At 41.3% G+C, this 20035-nt stretch overlaps 1 protein-coding gene across 1 annotated transcript; it reads left to right on the top strand.

The window, feature by feature from the left end:
• Positions 1 to 1711: 1711 nt before the first annotated feature.
• On the top strand, positions 1712 to 11969 carry GHITM (growth hormone inducible transmembrane protein). Its single transcript, XM_069019204.1, has 9 exons — positions 1712 to 1816; positions 3173 to 3332; positions 4868 to 4967; positions 5199 to 5310; positions 6572 to 6713; positions 7758 to 7866; positions 8959 to 9147; positions 9715 to 9886; positions 10711 to 11969. Exons 2-9 carry the CDS (start codon positions 3204 to 3206, stop codon positions 10796 to 10798), a joined length of 1041 nt encoding a protein of 346 aa, XP_068875305.1. The 5' UTR covers positions 1712 to 1816; positions 3173 to 3203; the 3' UTR covers positions 10799 to 11969.
• The last annotated feature ends 8066 nt before the right edge of the window (positions 11970 to 20035 follow it).

Genomic DNA, 20035 nt, shown 5'->3' with positions numbered 1-20035 from the left:
AAGAAACTACAGAGCTGTGGCTGGAGTGGAGCTGGAAAAGGGCTCCCAAAGTAAAATTTGGTATAAATTTGAGGAATTGATAGTCCAGGGAAGTGCTGCTCTGTCCTTCCTAAGGCTCAGTTTAGGATTAGTTTTAAACTTGGAAAAAATCTCAGAGCTCTATTTGGAGAGAGGCTGGAAGGAAGCTGCCAGTAGAGAAATAGTTTAGGCCAAAGGGGAATGCTTAGCCCTGGGAAGGGCTGTGGAGCGCCCCTGCAAGGCTGGGATTAGAGTCAGCATCGTCCATTTCTGTAATTTATGTACACAGCCCTGTATTTTGTGCTCATCTGGCATGTGAGCGCCAGCCTTAGAGCATGTACTATATCCACAAGGAAGAGAAGTGTGTATCTCCAAAGAGAGGTTACAGAGGGGGAGATTTACCTCCCGCTTCTAGAGTGCTGTGCTGCAAGGGAAGGAAATGCAAAGGTCCTGAGCTTTCTGACACGCTGGGAAGGACAAATTCACATGCAGCGAGCGGCAGAGGTGGCGGAGGCCGTGAGCTGGGTGCAGGCAGTGTCAGCGAGCTGGCACTGTAGCACTCCTGGAACACTCACCTGCCGTGTCACACCCGTACACTGCTCCACTGCTCCTCTCTCACTGCCGTGTCACACCCATACACTGCTCCTCTCACTGCCCTGTCACACCCGTGCCCTGCTCCTCTCTCACTGCCCTGTCACACCCGTGCCCTGCTCCTCTCTCACTGCCGTGTCACACCCATACACTACTCCACTGCTCCTCTCTCACTGCCGTGTCACACCGATACACTGCTCCTCTCACTGCCGTGTCACACCCGTGCCCTGCTCCTCTCTCACTGCCCTGTCACACCGATACACTGCTCCTCTCTCACTGCCCTGTCACACCTGTACACTGCTCCTCTCTCACTGCCCTGTCACACCGATACACTGCTCCTCTCTCACTGCCCTGTCACACCGATACACTGCTCCTCTCTCACTGCCGTGTCACACCCGTACCCTGCTCCTCTCTCACTGCCGTGTCACACCCATACACTGCTCCTCTCTCACTGCCCTGTCACACCCGTACCCTGCTCCTGTCACTGCCCTGTCACACCCATACACTACTCCACTGCTCCTCTCTCACTGCCGTGTCACACCGATACACTGCTCCTCTCTCACTGCCCTGTCACACCGATACACTGCTCCTCTCTCACTGCCCTGTCACACCCGTGCCCTGCTCCTCTCTCACTGCCGTGTCACACCCGTACACTGCTCCTCTCTCACTGCCGTGTCACACCGATACACTGCTCCTCTCTCACTGCCGTGTCACACCCGTACACTGCTCCTCTCTCACTGCCCTGTCACACCCGTACACTGCTCCTCTCTCACTGCCGTGTCACACCGATACACTGCTCCTCTCTCACTGCCCTGTCACACCGATACACTGCTCCTCTCTCACTGCCCTGTCACACCCGTGCCCCGCTCCTCTGCTCCACTCCCCTCTCCCACTGACCGCCCGTCCCTCCCCGTACCCCCGGCCCGGCCCCGCGCGCGCGCCCCCTGCCGGCCCGGCCAACCGCGGCCTTCCAGAACCTTCGCTGCCCTGGCCAAAGATGGCCGCCGCGCGCCGCGTCACCGCCCCCGCGGGCCAATGGCGCCCGCGGGCCCCGGGGTCACGTGGCGGGAGCGAGCCAGTCGCGGGGGCGCGCGGGGCGGCCGGCCTGGCGTCACTTCCGCTGCCGGGGGCCGGGCCAGGCGCAGCGACGCAGCGGGGCCGAGCGCGCAGGAGGCCGCGGGGACTGCGCGGGGCCGGCCCGGGCCAGGTGCGGGGCTGGGGTGGGGCTGGAGCCGCTGGCCGGGCGTGGGCTGAAAACGGGAGAGGGCCTGGTCCGGGCTGAGGCGGGTACCGACCGCCGCCCTGCCGGGGCTGGGAGGGGTTTCTGCGTGCTGTGGTGCGGCAGTGACTCTGCAGCTCTACGTTACGCATTTGCCAGTTAATATGCGGGAGTGTTGTTCTGTTTTTAGCTCTCGGCTCTCTGCCTTCCTTGCTCTTGACAAAGCGCTTGAAGTTGCCTTGCTCTAAGTACCAGTTTTCAGACAGAAAAGTTAAAATTAGTGAGTTGGCCCTGTAAGTTCCTGCAGGCCGTGTCATCCCAGTGGAAGAGCTGCGTTTAGTGGCACAATCAGGATGTAGCTCGTAAAGTACTTCCAGGTACAAAAGCAGCATTTCATAACTGCGCTGCAGAGCAAAGTGACTTCCTAGCAGCCGGATTATGTTCTCTGTCACTCTTCTGTGATTAATGCGAGCTGTGCAGCGCTGTGCGTGCTTGTTTCTCACCCGTGTTTGAATCTGCTTTTCTTTAGAATACTCTTAGGTTATATTGGACACTGCACACGTAAGGAATAAGCGGTCGTTTGAAAAAAGGCACTGGTAGTTGGGGTGTTCTGTGATATCAGGGGTTGTGTGTAATTGTAGTTAAAATACATGTGCTTCCCAGGCCTTGGGTTTTTCTGTATTACGTGCGCCATTTGTGGCAGTGAGCTGGCAGTTTTCATGCTACCATTGGAACACACAGGCTGGTTCTGCTGGTGCTGCCCATTTACCCTTGAGTGGTGTCACTGTTTTCTGGTCAGAATTGCTCAGGACGACCTGGGCTGTGACCCTGACTGAATGCTGTGCCCATAAAGCTAACCGATTCTTTAAAGCATGGCTTAAAATCTCTCTCCAAGTGTTTTCCCACCACATATATTGTGCTGTTTGCTCATTTGGGTTTAGGCTTAGATAGAGTTTAAGTAAGTTTGGAGAGCAAAGTAGTCATGTAGTGTTGTGTCTCAAAACGAAGGTTAGTTGCCCAAGTAACTCAAATGTAAGTATGTAAAGGGTGTTGATTTAATTTACATGTATGAAAAGTGCCATGTTCTCCTGTTTTTGAGTAAATTGTGAGAGAGGAGTCGCTGATGAAACTGGGAGACATATAGGTAAAGCAAGGTCAAATAGTGTATTTAAGAAGGTTCTGCTTTCTATTATAGTACTTTACGATAAAACTGGTTTTACTACAAGTTTTTGTTTGTTTGGGTTTTTTTACTACTTTTATTGTAGTTGAGAATGAGTAGTAAGTGTACCTTGTCTGAAAACCATGAAACAAAACAGTAAACCACGTTTTCTTGTGTATTTGCAGGAACACAGTGTGTTAAGTTATCTCAGCAACCATGCTGGCTGCCAGGCTGGTGTGCCTGAGGGCACTGCCATGCCAGGCTCTCCGCCCCACCATTACTCAGGCTCCCCCAGCCTTGAGGAGCTCCAGTATAAAAGCATACAGGCTGTGGCAGCCTAGCCAGGTAAGGTAATTCTCTTTCTGATGGCCCTGACTGCACATATTTTAAAGGGTTGAGTGTATTGCCAAAAGAATCACTTTGCCTGGAGTACCTGCTGTGAATGAGCATGAGCCTTCTGCTTGTTTGAGGTACCTGCTCTAATTTACTGAAGGAAGAATGTTGCTCAGTCAAAACCACAGGGGTTTTAGAGCAATTGAAGTGAAATCTTCTGTTCCAGTGACTGACCTGTGTCTTGGAAATTAATGGGCAAAAGAGCTTAAAGGAGGTAGTTAGCGATGGACAGGCCTTACTAAGTAAGGTGGGAGGAACAGAAATTCTTGTCCTGTCTTCCTGTTCCCAAATTAGAGTCTTAACTATAACATTAAGATAAACACTTTTCAATTGTTTTAGTCCCAGTATGTGTTTAGAGCTGTAACCTAGGTTAGAGCAATTTCTGAGCTACAGCAGGACAATCACAGGGCTAACCAACATTTTTAAAAACCAGACTGTCGTTATCCTGAGACACTGTTTATTCTTCATTGAGAGAGGAAGTCACAGACCTGCAACTCACAACTGTTAGGGGCTGTTGTTGCTCTTCTGTCACTGTGATGGAAGTGCTAGTGGCAATTCTTCACCTCCTTTGTGTTTTCCTCTTAAGCATTTTAAGCTTGTAGGTGCATCGAGGGTTTTTTGTGTAAGTTTTCTAGCATTGGGCTGGATTTCATTAGTTGCTAAACACAACCAAACTGAAGGGCTCTGGTAAACCTCCTGAGCTATAGTGCTCTAATGGCTGATGAGAGCAATGCTTGTAGGTTTTGTGTTTTAGTGTTGCAATAAACTCGCAGCTTGATGTGAGTCCTTGGCTGCTCAGATGCAATTTTAGTTTAAAAATTCCTGTAAAAATTGTCAGAAGACTTCAAAAGTTGTTCTTGGAGTTAAATATGAGTGTATTCTGTGTTGCTCTTGCAACTCACTAAGACTTTGAGTAGAATACTATAATTACTTGGAGCCTGTCAGCCTTAAAAACCTTGAGTTTCTAGGCCTTTATTCAAGGTTTGTTCTATAAATCAAGCTTAGACTTGAAAGCAAAAAAAATTGTGCTGCTTTTCCAGCTGTAGTGTCTGTAGAGTATAAGTATTGTGCAAGAATATTTTTTACATTAAAGTGTTTGCATGAAGAGTATTTTAACATAAGAAACAAAATACTTTATTACAAACTAAAAAAGTAAAGGTTATGTTTTCATATTTAACAAAAAGGCTTGTGGCAGTGTTTAGTATGGTGGGACTAGAATAGAAGAAATGCAGGCCAAAAATTCCAGCTTCTGGAATTCACTACACTGGTTATGTACTTCTAGAATACGTGGATGTTTTTCACAAAGATTCCTAAACTTGAATGTTCACTTGTTTTCCTTGAGCACAGTTGCTTCGTATGTATAAAAAAAAGTAAGCACAGATTAATAAAAGATTAATTAACAATTTTAAGTGTAGCAAGTAAGTTGATAAGAATATCTTCTATTTTATTTCATTATGTATTTCTTAAGTTATTTCTGAATTTAACAGAGTTATGCCACCAGAGTAAGAACGGGTGCAAGGCGTGGAAAACTCGGCCAGGAAGTGAAAGAAGCAGCATTTGAGCCATCTGCAGAAACTGCACTTAAAGGTTGAGTAGCTCTGCTTTAAATATTGACAATCTTTGAAACTTAACTTAAAACTTCCTTGAAGGCATGTTTCCTTCAAACCATTGAAACTGACTTGAAATTAAAGTGGAGCTTTAAGAAAGAGACTAACATGGATCAGCTCTTGCAGATAGATCAAAATTCACATGAGGATGTTGTTGACTATCCAAGGAGAAGCCTAAATGAGAGTGTGTATTTTTTATTTCTTTATACAGCTGATCGCCTGGGGAAATTCATTGTTGCTGGAGGGGCTGCTGTTGGCTTGGGAGCCCTCTGCTACTATGGAATGGGCATGTCCAGTGAGATTGGAGCTATTGAAAGAGCTGCGTAAGTAAGATGGCTTACTTCTCTAATGGAGCAAATCTCCTCCTCTTCATCTGTCTCTTCTTTAGCTGCTATCACCCAGTGTACACTCAGCTTATGCTTTTCTAAGCTGTGAAGAGAAGACCCCCTCCTATGTTTCTGCAGGTTTTTAAAGCAGAATTATTCGGCCTTAATTGGATAGTAACCTGAATAAGTTTGTTTTGCTGAATCTTACATGAAGAGTATATGAATCTGTCTTACGAGGTGTGCTCCAGATAACTTAGGAAGTGTGGTCTTCTGACAAGCATTGCTGAGACCAGTTTCCCCAGTGTTCCTGTAAGACTGCTCATTAAACTTTAATACAGCTTTTGGAAAAAGTTTTCATTAAATGCAATATCTTGGCTTAAGCTTTGACAAACATGTTCTTAAAACTTTGGTGAATTGCTTTTTGGTCAAAAAAAACCTGGCTGATGGCAAAACTATACTTGGACTTAAAAGATGGATAGTAATAAGCTTGGGCTTGGGAGAAATGTGTGTTGGAGACATTTTACTTTATTTTGCATTTGTATTTGGAAGTGGCTGTCTGCATTTATACTGAGTGTGTGCTACTTGTGGCTATGAGAAGCTTGTCATAGAGCTGTGTCTATTTTTTCTCCATGAGGTTTGAATAACAGGTCAAAAGAGTGAAATGGGAAAAAATGTGTGCACTATGTTTAAATCTAGCATTAACAGAGAAGTTTTCTGTCTGTAGTGTGAGCAAATGATACTGCAGAAACTCACTTATGTCCAGGTCTGTTGCTATTGTTAGAGCTGTCAAAATGACATTTGTGTCCTGTGGTGTCAGATAATCATGTGCACTGTGACTCAGCAATTTGTGAGCTGCTCAGCAGGCTACTTAGTGCCCGTATGTATTCTGTAGACCTTTTCCCTGAAACCAGTTTGTTATATTTAAACACCAGTCTCTTCTGGTGAGAAGAGATCTTTTCTGTAGTTAAAAGCATTCATTATTCTGTTTTCGATGCATGCTTCTTCCCTCAAATTGAATTATAGTTAGCATTATTTATCATTTTCAGTGTTTCTACTGAGTTAACATTAGACTAAACCAGCAAGATTGACAAGTTCAGTCCCCATTTTAAACTCGTGGCAGAAGTTGCTAGACACACTATTATGAAATCTCCCTTATATCCGTAGCTACAAATGCATTTAACAGCTTGATTGTGTTTTTAGCTGCTCTCCATCCTGAACCTGGTAACTGCACAGCTCTGTATGACTGCTTATTTTTCAGTATTTGGCCACAGTATGTGAAGGACAGAATTCAGTCTACGTACATGTACTTTGCGGGCAGCATTGGCATGACAGCTCTGTCTGCTGCAGCAGTGAGCAGATCTCCTGCACTCATGAACCTCATGACAAGGGGCTCCTGGCTGGTAAGCTTTGTTATAAAAACAAAAGTATGTATTGAGAAATGCCCCCTAATGTTATGGTTGGTATAAAAAAAATGCAAAATGTAAACTACTTGGTGGAAAGTAAGGCAAACTTTACCCTACATTAGCATCCTTATCCATAAAGACTATCCAGGTATCCTAATGATACTTTGTGATGTAAGAGTTGGTGATTCTAGTCACATTCTAACATCTTTTTTCTATACTACTTTGATGGTTTGTCAAAGACAAACTATATGACGAAAAAAACGCTGTGCTGTCCTTAACAGCTGTATATATGGAAGTAAGAACCTCTTAGAAATAGCTACCTAAAGCTAATGGCACAGTTTCTGCTGCTGTCTGTAAACAGAAATGGAGGTCCCTGTGCATTCTTACTCCTCCCTGTGCTCTCCTATGTAGCTCTTTGAAAGCTCTCCTGTTTGCCAGGGATGAAACAACACTGGTAGGCTTAGTACATATTCAGTGTGTTAAGTGGAGTGAAACAGTAACAGTTAAATGCCAACACCTACATAACTTAGGGAAATTTATAAAGCATCATTGGTGATAAAAGTTGTACAATTCTGACCAGTTTGGTAGATGCTGGATGATTCTGCTTGAAATAATCAGTAAGAAGAGGCAGTGAGGTTAAAAAAATCATTGGTAGCAAAAGCCTGTAAACTAGGTGTTGGCTTTGGGTGGAGAAACATACAAGAAAAGAAGGAAGGCTAACACATTTTAGGTGCCTTAATGAGAGTGAGGGGCAGAACTATGGGTTTTCCTTCTCTTACTTTACACAGCCAAGAGATTGTTGCCAACTTAACCATTAAATTTGGATTTCTAGAAAACTGAGTAAAAATAAAATGAAAATTACTGCAAGCTAAGATCTGCAGAGATTTGAGTGTAACCTTACAGGAGTAAAATCAGTGAATACTCCCAACTGTGATTAGGTTGCTGTTTTCAGAATTCCAGTGTTCACTTTTACACTAGGAGATTAGAATGGAGGCCATATGTCCATATGCCAACTTCAGCTCTGTAATGCTGTTTCTTCAGGCAATTGGTGCAACTTTTGCAGCTATGATTGGTGCTGGAATGTTGGTCAGGTCCATATCCTATGAAGATAATCCAGTAGCTAAACATGCAGCGTGGATGATGCATTCAGGTATGTGGTTTTAGTGTTTGTTGTAGAGTTGTCTGTGCTTCAGTGTGATCAGATGCTTGCTTTAACAAAACTTGGGCTTTAAAGTAAATTTTTATATATTGCTATAGGAGAGTTGAGATTTTTCAGAGATCAACGAGGACTCCTGAATGTCAGGGAAAGATGTCTTAAGTGTCCTTAACAGAACTCTAATGTTTTTCATAATCTAAAAGTCATGCTCAAGTTAAATTTGAGGTATGTATACTCCACATTGGGTAGAACTAGATGTTTTCATAACTGCTTTGGTTTTGTGACTGCCTGCTAATACTACAGCTTCTGCAAGCACTCTTGCCTACAGTAACCATTCTTCAGCTGTGCAGGATAGGAAGTATTTGAAAACCTGACTAGAAAAAAAAGAGATTTTAGTATCAGTTTACATCTGAGATGTCTGTCCCTCAGGTATTTAAACTGTGAGCACAGATAAATTTCTCACTAACGATAGCTAATTCAGGTAACAGTGGCTCTCATTTTTCAAAACTTTTTTTTTAGTTTGTAGTTCAGAAAAGACACGTGGATGTTGGGCACTGGAATCATATTTGCCTCTCCAGAGCTAACATGTCTGCCAAGAAGAAGTTATGTTTATTGTAGTGATTAAGTGAAACAACCTAATGTGATATTAATGACTAGATAGATAGACATTTCCTATGAGACTCTAGCAAAAAACTACTTACTTGCCTAAGCAATTGTTGAATCAGAAATCTGTCCTGCTTTTCAGTGTTGCATGCTCCTAATGCCATTTTGTAGTTGATGAGTCTGTGCTAAGTATCTCTTCTTACCAGCTCTGTTTTGAAACAATCAGTACATTGACTTTTGTTAGTCGTTTTTTCCCAAGATGAGCTCCCTGAAGTATTCCAGCGCTAAATAAAAGTACATAGTGGAATTTAAGGTTGCTAATTTATTGTGCTCCCTTCTAGATAAGAGCACAATCAAGTGCATTGGTGTTTTGTCGTGTGTGGATCAGTTTGAGCCATGCCATCTGATTGGAGATGAAATAATCAAGTGGGTTTGGCATGTGGTATTCCAAGTCTTATATGTGTTCTGTTTTCCTTTGCCTAGGTGTCCTGGGTGCAGTGGTGGCTCCTCTGGCCTTCCTTGGGGGTCCTCTGCTGATCAGAGCTGCCTGGTACACTGCTGGAATCGTTGGGGGGCTCTCAACTGTGGCCATGTGTGCTCCAAGCGAAAAATTCCTGAACATGGGAGGACCACTTGGCATAGGCTTAGGCTTTGTTATTGCCTCTTCAGTCGGTAAGATACTGTTTCAATACTGTCATACAAAGTAGTTTTTACAGTTAAGCTACTAAGGTGCAATTCACAGTTAGTTGCAGGCTGGTCTGTATAGTTAAGATTTGCCTTAAATATAGTCCTTGCTACTCAGCACAGCAGAAAATACTCTGTCATATTTGTTCTTGAAAACAAATGTGAAGTTACGGTTCTTGCAGATGTTAATCTGACAAACGGCCGATAGCGGTGCCTTGTATTTTAGTTACTGCCAGTGAGTATGGAAGGCAGTAAATGTGATCTTGGTTCTTGATCCACTTGTTTTCCTTCATGTGTTTTGAGGAGTTCGTGTAGTCACAGGTTCTTTCACCTGAAGAAAAATACACAGTTCCCTAGGGTGTTCAAAATTACTGGATCACGTTGTGTATGTGACATCTTCAGTGTGCATGCTAAAGCTCTTGGTACCAAAAACATACCACAAAGTGAGAATTGATTGCTTACTGAAAAAACATGTGCTCCAGTGACTGAAGTTTTGCCTAACTCAGAGTAGCTGATACACAGTTACCTTTAACACTACTGTGCATTCCTCTCCAGGATCCATGTTCTTGCCTCCCACCTCTGCTTTTGGCGCCGGCTTGTATTCGGTAGCAGTCTATGGTGGCCTGGTGCTCTTCAGCATGTTCCTGCTCTATGATACACAGCTGGTGGTGAAACGGGCAGAAACTCTGCCCTTCTACGGAGTGACTAAATACGACCCCATCAATGCGTAAGTGTTCTCTGTTACCACAGCCGAGCTCAGTGTCTGGGTAAGAATTTCCCTCGAGTTAGATTGAAGTATGCTTTAAAAATAGCCTTTTGTTTATTGTTCAAAAGTGTATTGCTGTTAAATGTGAAAAATCACGGGGTTTGAAAACAACAATTAGAAAATAGCTACTAAAGTTAAAACTGAAATTATTGTGAGAAACAGAATTGAGTGTGTGGTGTCACATGCCTCCAGCAGTACATTCTAAAAAGTATTTTTGCTTTCTAAAGCACTGCTGGCAGAATTTATAGCTGCTTTCTGAAAATAACTGTCAGCATCAGCTGAGACAAAAAAAAGTTAACCTTTCCATAGTCATTTAATATTTCTTAGTCTTTGACACTAAATAAAAAAGCTGCAATGGTGTGATAGATAGGGAAGGAAGGATTGACTCAGTAAAGACCAAGTCTAATAAGTAACTTTTTTATACAGGTCTGTCTGATTCTAGGTGAATTCTTACCTCCTTGGTTCTGTGTTAGTCTAATTAATTTAGAATAATACCCACCTTCTTCAAAATTCTTAGAGATAAACAGATCAAAGTTCATTATAAGGGCAGAGGCTCCTGTATGAGAGCAGTATAATGTCTGTTAGGATTTCTGTAAATAGTTGTTGCTGGCAGAGGTGGTAGAAAAAAGTACAGGTGTTCTTTGACATAAAAAGCACTGAGGACAGTCATAGCTGGGTTTTGTTACAGATGGTTCTTGCAGGCTCTTAAAATGAAGTATAATGGTGTGAAACACCAAATAATTCTGTCTGTTAAACAGTACTAACTGTGATTTCTTGTTTCCTAGATGCATGGGTATCTACACCGATACACTGAACATCTTCATTCGTGTGGCCACCATGCTTGCAGGTGGTGGAGGTGGCAGGAAAAAGTAAACAGAGACTCACCTTTGCAACTGATTGACAACCTACCTAGTGCACATATTAAATAAACATTCATGGTTAAAGCAGTAATGCTCCAAGTGAGAATTTTAAAGCATTTCAGCATATTGGTTCAGTGCAATGTGATTCAGTCTTTAGTTTTTCTTCAAACACTTTCCAGCTCTGTGTTTAAAATAGTCTGAATTGCTTCTAATTGTTACATTATTTTGGGAAAGTAAATTATTTTTAATATATGAATAAAATAGTCCTACTTGCTTTATAATGGGTTTGATAGCAGTTCAACTCTTACTTTCTTTTTTTTTTTTTTTACTGTTGTTGCATAGTAAAGGAAGTCATTTTTGAACTGGTATCTCATTGGCAGATAGGGGCACAAGCTACTTCATGGGATGTTGCTTAGATGCATCAATTTTCAGTTAAGTTTCATGAATTTTATTTCAGTGACATCTTCAGAAGAACTGAATAAATTGCATATGGCACTAAATGCAATCATGACTTTGACCTGGGCAGAAATTTCAGAAAGGTTTAAATAGTTGTCGAAAGTGCATTGAATTTGACAGGTTAGCTGACCAAAAAGTGTAAAGGAGACAAGATGTGGGAACTATGCAGCATTTGTCCCATATGAACTTCAGTCTCTTTCTGGAGAAAGACATGAGAATTCCTTGCTTTAATGTTGACTGGCTATAATAGCTAGCTTATTTTGATACTAGATGTATAAAACTGTTGAATGGCAATATAGCTGTGTCTTTATTCTGGTGGCTTAATTTCTGTATTGTGGATGAAGGTCTCTCCTTCAGGAGAGCTCCTGGTGGTCATCTCTTGGAAGCTTGTACAATTGGCACAGAAACTGGGAACAGAGGATGGCATGCTGTAAACCCCAGGATCATAAATTTGCCATATTGTTGTATGCTTTAGTCTGTTTTACTCTTCTCCAAATTTATATGTTAAACTTGGTCTAAAAGATATGTTCCCTATCAGTGAAATTGGTTTAGCAGTAAGAAATTTATACTTTACCAACTCTGTTGCTATATGTTGGAATAAATTCTTGGGCCAAGAAAATTTTGACCTAATGTCAACAGCTCAGATTTTCAGTTTCTGGTAAATATGCTATGTTTATGTATTGACCTATGAACAATAAAATTCTAGCCTCACAAGCTGACTACTTTCACTTTCCCTGTGTTAACAGAAATATTTTTTTCTGCAACTAAAAACTTGGTGAAGAGTAGTACAAATATTTTTTTTGGTTGTGGTTACAATTTCCTTTGTAAGAGAGTATATATTCTGTGAAAAAATCTGCAAAGATGATGCTCAGTTTCACTGGCTAGCACCTTCTTGGGGGCATTTCCCAGCTGGAAGATAGTGACTACACTTGAAATTTTTCTGTTGGTGTAACCTGTTGGCCACTGTTGCAGCCAATGCTGGTCTTATGTCTGTCACACACTGTAGTATTTTTTGACTCTTGAAACAGAGGGAAGAAAGAGTGGATTGTGAAGAACCTTGTTGCAGCTCCTTTGTGCCTAAAGATTATAAGCACAATCTAGTTCCTGGCACTATTACAGCTGGAGGGACATCTTTAGTTCTTAGAAGGAAGAAATCTCTGGTGGATCGTGTCAGTTGTAAGTAGCCTGTTCAGAGAGTTTTATCTTTTTAAGCAATTTGATACCCGTAATTTCTCAATACTGTTACTGTAGCTGAACACAACAGTGTGCTTGTCCTCAAATTCTGAAATCTACAGGGAGCTGTCTTAAAATTTGAACATTAGTGCTTGTTACAAAAGACCTTTTGTCTACATTCTGGGGCTGAAGTTTTAGAGGTTGACTATGAACCAAGGGAGGGATTGCAGACTGTTTGGAATAGTGAGGTGTAGAAATCAACACACTGCTTACAGGAGATGTTTGCATGGAAAGTGTCCTGACCAACAGGAAATGTAATAACCTTTTGAGAAATAGTGCCTGGAGAAACATGAGCATCACTTGTGCTCAATCCTGTGGAAATGTGTGATTTGGCTTCTGTGGATGAGATGACAGCACTAGCAGTATTTTCCTAGTGTTGGTCTCCAAAAAAGGAAAAAAAGTGTTGTTCTTTTACGTTTGAAGTCTTAAGTCAAAAGTTAAGATTTATCTTAATTAAGGCAGCTCTGATTTGATGGAAGATGAAAATCTAAAGCCAGTACTACAGTCAGTGACACCTGGCACACCTTCTTAACAGTTGTAAAACTGGATTTTCTTGCAGGTCCAGGCATGACTCAGACATAAATCAATTCTGGCTAAAAATTCCCCACCTTTTACAGCAATTCCTTACTGTGTGTGCCAAAGGACATTAAAGACATAAACATCATGTTTAGGCCACAATTTAATTAAATTCTGATCCTTGCTACTGATTATAGCTGGTTTCTAAGGATTTTCATGATGTTTCAAGTAATTCTCCTTTTAAATCATCATGTAAATAAGTGGCTACATAATATTTAATCATTTACTTCAATTTTATCAGGAACATAAACCAGTTATTTTCATAAGAAAGTGTCCTTCACAGTCAGCTAGTATAATTAAGAATGCCAGATCTGACTGACACGTATTTTAAGTTTGCATAGCAGAATGCAACATGAAGTTTAGATCTCACCTCATTAAATTATTTAATGTAATTAGCTTTGCAATTTTCATCCAGCTTGCCCCACTTCTAATGCTGCCGAAAGCTGCCAGGCAATGCGCACTTACCTTCATAAAACCTTTAGAACAGTTCACCTATAGCACAGTAACAGGGCATGCCTGGTGTCTTTATGCAACTCGAATTGGTCCCAAGAAGAAGATTATTCCTTCCTGTTCTTGCAGTCATTAAAGAGCAGAACAATTTTTTTTTAACTCTTCAATATTTGAAAATAATTCAGTAATGCAGCATAATTTTCCTTGAACTTCATTTTATAGCAAACTTGGAATTTAGAAATTGTTGCCATAAGTTCACTTCAAATCTTGAAATAGACCATCTGGAAATAAAAAAGAGGAATGCATTTAAATAACCCTTCAACATAGTATTTAAGAACTGGATTTTTATTTCAATATTCAGCCGTCTTGGTGACCTTTAGTCATCGTGAGAAAGTGAGATGGGGAAAGCAAGACAGACTCTTGCAACACAGGAAACGATCCATCAGTCTGTGGCAGCCACGGTGGGGGTGGCTGTTCAGACCTGTCACCAGGCGCAGGAGGGGCAGCTGAAGTATGTGACCTTGTGGCACGAGGTGTGACATCAGGCACCAGCCCAGCATTCACCTGCCCCGTTCTACCAAATAAGACAGAGAACTGATACTGTTGAAACACAAACCTGACACATCTGAGAGTGCTGGCTGTTAGATCTAACCACCTCTCCTTTGCCAGTGATGAATAGGAATAGGTCCAGAAAATACCATCTTTGCTAATTCCTTCACTCAGTTTTGACACCATTAGGTGTGCTTCTGCAGACATCATTAAGCTTCTGAATCAATCTCTAGTACTGCTGTAAGGCATTTCTTTTATGAGCTTGTACACAGGAGTTAAGCCTTTACTGCAATATAGTGGTGTTTGTTTTTCCTTGCATGAATGAGCAACCATGTAATACATTCTGTATTACATAATTATATTTTGTATTCTTGCTGGTGAAGAACACCAAAAAGAACTACTGAAACTGGTTTTTTAATTATCACAGTTTTCTTTAAAGAAAAAGCATGACATCATGTTCTTGGAAAGTTGGTCAGCAAAAACTTTTAAGTGGGATAGGGAAGAAAACAAAAAGCTTCTAACCACTATCAGAGAAATTTAATTAAAATTTTAACTGGAAAATCCAAGATTAAATATAACTCCCATGAAAAATATTAACTATCCCATTTTATAAGTGGCGTGGTGGTCTGGGTATCAATGGATGTACCAGACTTGTCTGAGACAGTAACTCAGCAGCACTGCAGTGGTGAGATAGCAGAGGTATGATAATGTATCGAAGTAATGGCCTTGGAGTTACAGGTCTTCTTTATTGCGTGCAAGTCTAAAATCATTGCATCATCCCACCTAGACTGGACACAGGGTGTTGCACATGTACTGACCCTACCAACTCACCTTATTCCTGCCTGTAGTGATGGTCCATTCAAAGATGAAGATCACATTTTCTTCCCGGGCAGTGCAATACATCCTCATCCATCACCATCTTTTCTAAGAAAAATGATGCCGTAAGTTAAAAAAATCCAACAAACTGCAAAACCAAACGTGAATTGCATGTCTTGCAGCACTACATTCCTTCAGGACTTCTGAAGAACTTGTAGGAGCAAGAGCCACTGATCAGATTTCCTCTTCCTACCAAAGACAATGTAAGCAAACAAAATTGCATGTGTTAACAAATTATATTTGAGTCCCAAGGGTTTGAGAAGAACTACCAGCTAATCTGAAATGCAAAACTCTCACTCTTCTGTCATTTATGGCTTATAAATGGATAGATTCATATAAAACTTGGTCTCTTAAAAGCTTCAGCAGAGTTCTCCTGTCCCATCAAAATTCTACCTAAAAGTAAGCCATTGCTCATGATGAAGTCTTTTTTATTCTACTCCTTCCTAGTCACATTAAGTACAACTGAGGTAACCATAAATGCTTTGGGGGACAGACTGTGTTCAATGCACTGAAACGGTGCTCAGTAAACTGGATCATGGGATTAGCAAACTGACACTGAATAAACAATGGAGTGTTCTCCTCAAATATCTCTCTGTAGGAGGTGGCAGGAAGAAGAGAAGTTGAGATTCATACCCCTATAGAAATGGAAAGATCTTTTAGCCTCCCCATTCCTTAGTTCAAGTTCTGGACATTATTACCAACTAATGTTGCTTGTATTAAATGATTAGCATAGCTACAATGTACAGAATAACCAGAAGTGACATGGCCAGGTAACAGCATCAGGACAGAAGACTCTGTTATTTATTATCATTGTTATCTGTGCAACCACCTCCTATCAGATAGCAGAGACAGGGCTTATTCAAGTTTTTAAGAAAGAGATGAATTTGCAGAACAATCTCAAGATCTTTCCAAAAGCCTAGGGGCTGACATCTGCACAGTATTTTCTGTTCTGGAGGCCTGCCAGCTGAAGTAAACACCTTATCTATTCAGGAAGAGTGAGATGCCTGCCCAGACATCTGTCAGTGTACCACTTCACTTCCTCTTACCAAGTTTTCTGGAACTAAGCATTGGGCAACCAGACTAGTTACTTTGTACAGAAGACCAGATAGACTTCATATTATCCTTTATCATCTTTCTGAAAGAGAAAGCAAAAAGTGCCGACTGAAACAAGGACAAATCTTTTAGAGCCATGGTAAGTGGCAAGAGGGATAACCTTCCCTGCTTAGGTACCTGTCTTTTCCCTACTTTGGGAGAAGTAGCCTGCAGTGGGAACAGATCTGCCTCCATAATGAAAAGGTTACACTCCATAATGAGAAGGTTACACAGCTCCTCTCATCACCCTGTCATGGAAGTGTGAGCTCTGGCAGATTAACTGTCAAAAACAGTCTCTTGAATCATATCTTGCCTGAACTAGAAGACTGGGCTACCACAAGAAAGAAATGTTTCCATCATGCATAGCACACTGAACACTGCATCCAATGTAAATGTTTCTGGCCTGAACCTTTGCCTCATTTCATTATGCTGTTTAAGAGCCTATGGCAACCTCTATAAACCTCATCATATTTAATACTTTGAAAAGCTAGAGAGAGACCACATTAAGTAAACAGGGGGAAAGGGGAAGCATGTGTTGTTCCACCTTTACCACATTGCCAGCAGGAGAAAACTTAAAACTAAGCAAAATAAGAAGAGCTGCAAGTTCCACTTTAATAGGACTATCCAGGACAGTGACCTGTGAAGAGAATGGAGTGAACACAGAGAGCTTGACACCCTGAACAGCCCCACGAGGCTCACAGACACACCAGCTGGCAGCTCTGCAGAGGCTTTTATTTGCAGGCACAATCTGAGGAGTGTCAGGACACTTGTTGAAAAAGCTATGTCAAAGATGCTATAAACCATGTTCCAGGACAGTCTTAAAAGTGTTTTATCAGCTCAGTATAAGCTGCTAGGAGAAATTATAACCTCACTCTTCATTCTGATCTTTGTTAGTTAATGTATTGCAGATGTTGTCATTACTGTCTTTCATATAGTGACTCCTAGTACAGCCTTCAGTTTCTACACTGTGTTCCTTCCTTCAAAAGCAGGCCAGCACATGCTCCTGGATAACTAGGTTGGTTCACCATAACTTGTCTATGTTGGATTAAATTGACTTTGTATCCTGAAAGTTCTTAATGTTTCCTCCCTTCTCACAGCTCAAAAGTTAGTTTCATTTAGCTCTAAATTTAACAAGACCATTTGCTCCAACTGTGTTATTCTCCTTATGTTGCAAACAGCTGCTTCAACCTGGTTAAAAGAAATTTTCTTATACAAAATGCAGATTCTTTTTAGAATGGCATGACCTTTAAAAAATACTAATGAATGTTATATTAACATACCAACTCCAGAAATAATGACTTTATGAAGATTGCAAATTTAAGAGTTTATCTAGTTTCTTTTTGGCAAGCACAAAAGGGGACTCTGGATCATGCCTTAATTTAATGTTAAGAAATCAAAGTACTTTCTTTAAGATTTTGAGAGCCTCTTATGTGGCTTTTGAACACCAGGTATTAATGCAAACATAATGCAAATCTCAGGATGCATCCCTTATTTGCCTGGATGATTCAGAAATATCTCTGCACTCAGTTTCCTTCCCAGCCTTTTTTCCACTGAAGAGACGTACAGCAGCTATTGCTCCTTTCATAAAATCAATGCCTTAAAGAAGACTATCATACAGATGCCTCAGACTTCCAGCTGACAGCCTCTAAGGGCACAGGTTAGCAGGCTATTTAGTAATCTGTGTTTTTATTCCATCTCCAATCTCCAGCCACGCCCTTGACATAGTTCTGTCATATTATTTTGTATATTCTGCAACCTTATTTGGTAAAGACTTTTATCTCAGGACAAGTCTAAAGATTATGCTAGGTCATTGCTTCTAGTCTTCCATTTTCAGTTTGCTTAACATTTCCTTTAATGTTAGCATTCATAGAAGCATATGAAGCAGCACGTTAAGAATTAGAGGGTTTAGCCACAGCATTGATCAGCTTTTACAGTCTGAAATTTTAAGATATAAAGCACTTAAATTTCTTCTGAAAGTTTTCCATTTAGGAGAAGAAAAAAAATCTTCCTCAGCTGTGTTTGCTCTCAAAACTGCTAAGCAAGACATATTGCATGGACCCCAATACCTACTCAGAGGAATCTCTCAAGGTTTGCAACTAGACGTCTCACTTGGTGAAAATAAATGAATTGCTTACAATATCCTCACCCCAATAACTTCTATTGATAAATTCATAAAGTATTTTAGTTTTAGAAAGTTTTCAGGTTTTCTTTTTGCGTTCCAAGACCAGCCTGACAGTAAGCCAGCACAAACCCTCAAATAGATGCTGTCCTTAAAAAAATAGGTATCTGTTCCTGTTCCAGTGAAACCCCTCTCTGGGGTTTTTGGGTGTGCAGTGATGACAGTACAGGTGTGCCTCATTTCCCATCACAGTAGCTGGAAGGCTTGGATTGCTGTAACAGGAGACCAAGTAGGAGCCTGCCTCTTCCACACAGAAAACAAGTGGGGCATTCAGTTGGTACATGCTGTTTTCTTGCTTGGGGTGATTGGTAAAGTTACAGTGCGGTTACGTATATTTAGAAAAACAAGTCTTTGTAAATACTTCAGTTGCCAATATTATGTTGTAAATACTGCAGAAGAAAGATGGGGAGGTTTGAGGTAGGTGTTGGCAGCACCTGTAGTACATTTAACATTCCAGCACTTTTTTGTTTAAATGAGCATAGTTGGAAATGTCAGTAGCCATCATGTGATGAGGTTCTGTTTTGCGAGTCATCTCCCATCATACCTGGTTACTTTTCTGTATTCATTTTTTTATTTCTTATCATGCACACAGGAAGAGAAGGTGATGCTTCTAGTTAAGGCTAAAAAGACATGAAAAATAATTTGGGTATTGTTGTGGTTTGACCCCAGCTGGCAACTAGGCCCCATACAGCCGTTCACTCACTTCCCTCAGTACACGAGCTTGCCTAGAACTTTCTCAGAAAGTGTAATGAAGATAAAATACTGTGGTCACCACGTGAGATACTTGCTTCAGTGCTACCACTACTCAGGCTGATTGAATGTTGCAGAAAAATTACTCGCCTACCAACCCTTTCATGTTCCTTATTGACATTTCAGATCTTCTGCAAACCTTTGTGAGTAGGCTGACCAGCTCCATTTTACATGCTCAGTTTATGTTGGGATTTATGTTATTTGATTCCGTGTTAACCAGCAAAAGTGTTGACTTTAAAAGTACAAAATGAGGACTCACACATACATGTTTCAATATTCAAAAGAAGCCTGAGATTGATGCCATGAAGATTTTTTTGCCTTTTCTTTTATACCCCTGTTATACCTTTTTACAGCTTCTGTATTCCTAGTGCTTTTTGCCTACATTCTTGGACTTGTTTGTTAAGCTAAGAGACTAAACATTTTAGAAGCTGCATAGCCAGGGATCATGTGCCCCAGACCCCAAGGTTCTCTCCAGAACACATTCTGTAAACCAAGATAGAACCATCCAGGGGAAGGTTCCTTGGGGAGGGGGGCTCACTTGAGCCTCTCATTGGGGAATCTTTGATAGATCTGCTAATTAGTAAAACCTATAATGTTATACCCGATCTTTGGGGATACACTCGGCGGGGTGCATCTCGATGCACATGACCTGGACGTGTGCACCTAAGGATCCTTAAAATAAATACCAAGGTAAAATCCCTTTTCCCCTTCTAACCGTGTATGACTCTTGATTTTAAGACCAGGAAAAGGCATCAAGATCATAAAAACAACATTGCTGCTCTGTTGTCATTCATTTTTCTCTGCATTGACTGAACTGTAAAAAGTCCCTCCTGACATGCTCAGCAGAGATGTGAAATAAAGGCCTTACTACAGGCTGAACAAGTGAGGTGTGCCAGTGGTGAGGAAGGGCTTTCTTAAAGCATTTTGAATATAGTACTATCTTGTAGCAAATTTTGTTAGTGATCTGATTCTTGAACCTTGCTGATGCCAGCCTTGGCAAACAAGAAAGGCTGTCAGGCATTAGCGATCTTCACAACACGGATATTGCTAGGTAGGACTGCAGAAATAAGCTTTTGGAGTTAAATTTGG

The sequence above is a fragment of the Aphelocoma coerulescens genome, chromosome 6 (assembly GCF_041296385.1).
Source record: "Aphelocoma coerulescens isolate FSJ_1873_10779 chromosome 6, UR_Acoe_1.0, whole genome shotgun sequence".
Taxonomy (NCBI): Eukaryota; Metazoa; Chordata; class Aves; order Passeriformes; family Corvidae; genus Aphelocoma; species Aphelocoma coerulescens.
Note: the sequence above shows the minus strand (reverse complement) of the source record. Positions and strands in the feature narration are given on the sequence as shown.

What these genes read in the sequence shown, in the direction of transcription:
- GHITM (XM_069019204.1), top strand. Translation starts at nt 3,204, where the DNA reads ATGCTGGCTGCCAGGCTGGTGTGCCTGAGGGCACTGCCATGCCAGGCT. An exon ending in TGACAAGGGGCTCCTGGCTG is followed by an intron (nt 6,714 to 7,757) that starts GTAAGCTTTGTT and finishes CTGTTTCTTCAG; the next exon opens with GCAATTGGTGCAACTTTTGC. An exon ending in TGTTATTGCCTCTTCAGTCG is followed by an intron (nt 9,148 to 9,714) that starts GTAAGATACTGT and finishes ATTCCTCTCCAG; the next exon opens with GATCCATGTTCTTGCCTCCC.